Source organism: Aphis gossypii, chromosome 1 (genome assembly GCF_020184175.1).
Source record: "Aphis gossypii isolate Hap1 chromosome 1, ASM2018417v2, whole genome shotgun sequence".
NCBI lineage: Eukaryota > Metazoa > Arthropoda > Insecta > Hemiptera > Aphididae > Aphis > Aphis gossypii.
Window position 1 is genome coordinate 13,820,927 of NC_065530.1, and position 5,131 is coordinate 13,826,057.

Here is a 5,131-nt window from a genome sequence, read left to right on the forward strand (position 1 = left end):
TATTATATTCGTCAATTTAATTGTTGACACGTTTGAAGTATACCCAGTATAATATGGGCGTTGTAAATTTGTAATTATATAACGACAGTCGAGTCTCAAGTGTTTCGAACGGTCAAAAACGAATACATATCATAATATAATATTTATATTTTTGACAGCGGTTTCGGTTTCACGACAACTATCAAGTCTCGTTGTTTACACTGCACACACTTCACAATACATTACTGAATGAAATGTGTCTGAATAGGACATTTAATTATAATACAACTTAATAGAATAAATGTTTAATATAGGTAGGTATAGCCTTTGAGCTCGAGCCAGCAGGCGCATCTAAACGTTAGAACTATAATGTATTTAATCAGGGCTGTGAATTTGTTCGAAAGTGTATTTTTTTTTTATTTTTTTTGGTGATTGTGAAACATTGCTTTGTAAGTATATAATTTGAATTATATGTAACAACAAATCCATTTATGAAATTTTTATTTTGCTTATTTTTGCATTTTTTAGGTTATATTTTCTTTTTTTAGTTCATTTCCGGTATTTTCAATTAAATTCCGCCAATTAACATCATTGAAAACTTTTTTTTTTGTTTACACAATTTTAGAAATTTTAAAAAATGTTTCACGTGAAAATTCAAACTCAATCAACATTTTTATTTTTTTTTCTGTACTAAATAAACCCAATTTTAATACACGTAAAATGTGATATTATACTAATGTATAATAATATCCTATAATATCAATACAAACATAAAAATAAAATTAAAAACAAGTGCATTTTATACTATATAATTTTCGGCACTTCATCGCGTTGCGTTTTTGCAGGCATTTTAAGTGCATTTTGTATTGCATTTTTCGCATTTTCAGTGCATTAAATTCACTGCAGCCCTAATAATAATAATATAGGTAATATAATTATTCCAAATCACTTATATCACATCGAATGCCTGTACAGGTGCACACCACCGTGCCGTGTGCGTTTCTCGCGGCGAGATGTGGCTAATCCGAATATTTTGGGCGCTGTGCGGCGTGTTCACCGTCGACATGTCGCACAACAGGTTCCAACACGCCTACTCGGCCCTGCTGATGGCCACGTGCGTGTACAACTTGGCGAACGCGTCGTACGTCGTATGCAAACTGGACCACTGGTGCGTCACGTTCTCGTCGACGCTGACGGCCGTGTACGACCGGGTGTTGTCGTCCACCGCGTTCCTGTCCCGGATCGCCGTCGCGTACGAGTGCGAGCCCAACGTGTCCCGGTACCGGGCCACCATCCGGGCGTTCGAGGCGTACTCGCCGCCGTCGGCCGCCGAGCTCCGGCGGCACGGCGCGTTCACGCTGACCGTGGTGGCCGCGTGCCTGGCCGTCATCGTGCCCGCCAACGCCGTCAGCGTGTACTACCTGTGCAGGCACGAGCCCGACTCGGACGCGTCGTTCGTCGTCTACCACGTGTTCACGTGCGTCCAGAACCTGAGCATGTGTTGCGTCGAGACGCAGTTCGTCGTGCAGTGTTTCAAGGTGTACACCAAGTTTCGCGGCGTCAACGACGACCTGAAGCGGCTCAAGGACGAAAACGTCAACCGCTCCGTGTACCCGTTCATGCAGTGCCCGGCCCCGTCGTCCGCGTCGCGGTGCCGCGGTTCGCACCGTCGCGGACGCCCGGCCGCGGGGCATTCGCAACGGCCGCCGCCGCCGTCCGCCGTCATTTACGACAGAGACTTTTGCCGGGCGCGGCCGCCGAGTTGTCGACCGATGGCCAACGCGGTCGAACTGCTGAGGATCAAACACTGGCTCGTCCGCCAGTCGATAGACGCGCTCAACAGCCTGTTCGGCGTGCACATGGGACTGTCCGTGTTCTGTCTGTGGCTCATGGCCCTGTTCAACGTATACTACGAGATGTTCTACGACTATCGGTCGGAACTGTTGGTCTACTGTTGGCTACTGCAGTACACGCTGAGACTGTTGATGATCATTTTGACGGCGCACTTTACGACGAAACAGGTAAAACGCACAACAAACATTATAATATTATGTGTACTTAAATCTTTTTCGATTTACACGCAATATTACAGGGGTGGCCAAACCGCGTCTCGCGAGCCGCATGCGGCATGTACGTTTCCCCAACCCCACCCATTTCAAATTTTCCAAATTTTTCTACGCCAATGTTTAGCACGTGATTTGCATGAATTCGCACGACCGTTCCCGAAATTTGTACGGCACCGGTTCGCCCGGAAAACTCGATTTTCCATGGGCGGGGCGGGGGAAACGTTTCTCCAGCCCCACCTACTCGAAAAAACAACTTTTTCCTAAGTTTCCCCCGCCCCGCCCATGGAAAATCGAGTTTTCCGGGCGAACCGGTGCCGTACAAATTTCGGGAACGGTCGTGCGAATTCATGCAAATCACGTGCTAAACATTGGCGTAGAAAAATTTGGAAAATTTGAAATGGGTGGGGTTGGGGAAATGTACGTGCATGCGGCTCGTGTCATAGAATTTTGGGCTCGCGACTTATCGTAACATTTTTAATATGATTTTATGTATTACATATTATATAACAACATGACCTTTTTTTTTTTTTACATTTTGGCTCTTCCGTATTTATTAATATGTATATTTGATGGCTCGCGAGTCTCTTATCGCTGGCCACCCCTGCAATATTATAATGTACACGTGACTGGTTATACGATACGGACGTAGGTATAACGTGATGTGTGCGATATCACATAAATCTCAGTACGCGCCTTAATAATAATTTATTATATTATTATAATGATGTGCACTGTGCAGGCACTCGAAGCGAAATCACTTATCTCGGACACCAATAACGGAATTATGGATAGTAGTACCAAAGAAGAGGTAATAATAATATTATGACTATAAGCGCTATAATAAACAACGCGCGTGTAGGAGCGATGTCATAATATATGAATTTAAATAATAAAGAAGAATAAAAAAAAAAAAATTAGAATTCACTCGACTACGATTTGTATATTTTAGATTTTAGATTCTGAGTAGAGCGTAACGATTTTAGAATGATATTTCTTTTTCTTTTTGCGTATACGTTAAATATTTGTACATAAAGAGGTCAAAGATGAAAATAGAAACAAATAATCAATAAAAACGGGAGTTCTTATGCAAAACCAGTTTTCGACTAAATTTTTTTTTTTATGTAATTCGAAAAGGAATATCCGTGGATGCTTGAAATTGTCATCAAATGTTTGTATGGTAATTTTTTATACATTGTATGATTTAAAAAAATGTTAAAAATAAATATTGTCACTTTTTAAGCTATTTATTTTATAGATATAAGAATTTTTTTTTTTATAAACATTGATAAAACTAACTAAGAAATAACTATATTCTATTTAACCATAGAAACGCTTGAAATTTAATACACTTTTTATAAGCATTTAAATTTAGAATTTTGACAAAATTCCGAAAGTTACAAATTTGAAATTATTATGTACCTAATTAGAAACACATGAAAACTTTTTGTTTGAACCAATGATTTGAATATTTATTAAATAAAATGTTCTTTATAACTTTTTGAACCTATATATATATTAAATTTCTATCAGTTATATGTTAAGTGCATTTGAAGTTCAAAGTTTTATGCAGATATTTTATATTTATCTGTAAAATAACTATTTTCCTTACCGAGTTTTAATATATATTCTAATTAAAAAATGAATAACTATAGATTGTTGAAATATTCATCAAATATTTATATGATCGATTTCTATAAGTGATTAAATTTTAAAAATATTTTGAATTATTGATAGACATTTGAAATATACAACTTTTAGTTTTATTTGTATGATAAATGCCAAGATTTTTTTTTAATTAGTTAAAGTACTTGAAATTTATAGTATATAAGATGTCGCGTAAATTATTCTTATAGGTTTATAAAAATATTTAAAACACATACTCACATTTTCGTATTTCAATTTTTATTTTTAGTTACAGTTATTCATGAATCAAATTTGTAGCTCATCAACAGAATTTAATGCGTACGATTTATTCACGTTGAACACACAAGTAATAAAATCGGTAAGTGACTTGTCCTAAAAACTGTACACATGGGCGCCCATAAAAATCATTTTAGGGGGGGTCAAAATAAAAACATTCTCAAATGTAAGGTAATAAAGATAATAATAATATTATGATAATATTTATTGAGCTACAAGTTTTAAATATTTTTTGTCCAGGGGGGGGCAAGTGCCCCATCTTGCCCCTCCCAATGGGCGCCCATGACTGTACAATATTTCTGGAACTTAAATTTATAATTTTAAAACAAGAAGTTTTTAATTTATTGTCATAAGTTGGTAAACAAAATATTAATATATTTAGGAACTAAAAATAAATATTGATTGAATATATTATGTACTAACAGATTATACTATTTAATATATGATTACAAATTACAATTTCATAAAAAAATTAATTATTTGTTCTACAGGCTATTGCTGCTGGTGCTACATGTCTTGTTATTTTAGTACAATATCATTCAGGGAAAAATGAATGAATTTAAATCAAGATACATATTTAATACACACAAAATACACATGACAACAAAGTATATAGTTCATATCTAGTTATTATATATTTAATTATTTAACCAACTTTATAAAATGTTATATTTTTTTTTTTTTATATTTTTGATTTATTTCCTCTACCGAAGAGTATAAAATTATCTTCAAACGTGTGTCTAATCTAATGCAGTGATGTAATAATATAATCATATTATAGAACATTGTTTTATCTATTATGGCTGTATTGTTTTCAACAAAATTTAATTTACTATAATGCTCTTACTTTTCTAGGAATTTGCTTAAATATATAATAAATTAATAAGTTATATGAAAATCTTTGAATGATTTAATATTGTTAATTTCACCATCTTCTCTACTGCCACGTTTAACTTTAATAAGCTTATTATGTGTAAGTAGTATATACCCTGTATTCTTATCTTTTCTTTTTAATAATAAAAATAATAATAATAAGCCTTTGAGCAGATAACCGCTTTGCTGTTCAGTCAATGTAATGTTATGAATGTTATGAATGTTACTTCGTACTCAAAATTGTGCCACCTGCAGTGGGCATTCTATTATAGTGGGCGAGTACCGGGCGTTTC

The 5,131-nt window shown here is 35.5% G+C and overlaps 1 protein-coding gene across 1 annotated transcript; it reads left to right on the plus strand.

Moving 5' to 3' along the window:
* The first annotated feature begins 246 nt into the window (after window positions 1-246).
* Window positions 247-4,763, plus strand: LOC114131038 (uncharacterized). The gene is made up of 5 exons (XM_050210727.1): window positions 247-428; window positions 955-2,000; window positions 2,785-2,853; window positions 3,958-4,047; window positions 4,457-4,763. Exons 2-5 carry the CDS (start codon window positions 993-995, stop codon window positions 4,520-4,522), a joined length of 1,233 nt encoding a protein of 410 aa, XP_050066684.1. The 5' UTR covers window positions 247-428; window positions 955-992; the 3' UTR covers window positions 4,523-4,763.
* The last annotated feature ends 368 nt before the right edge of the window (window positions 4,764-5,131 follow it).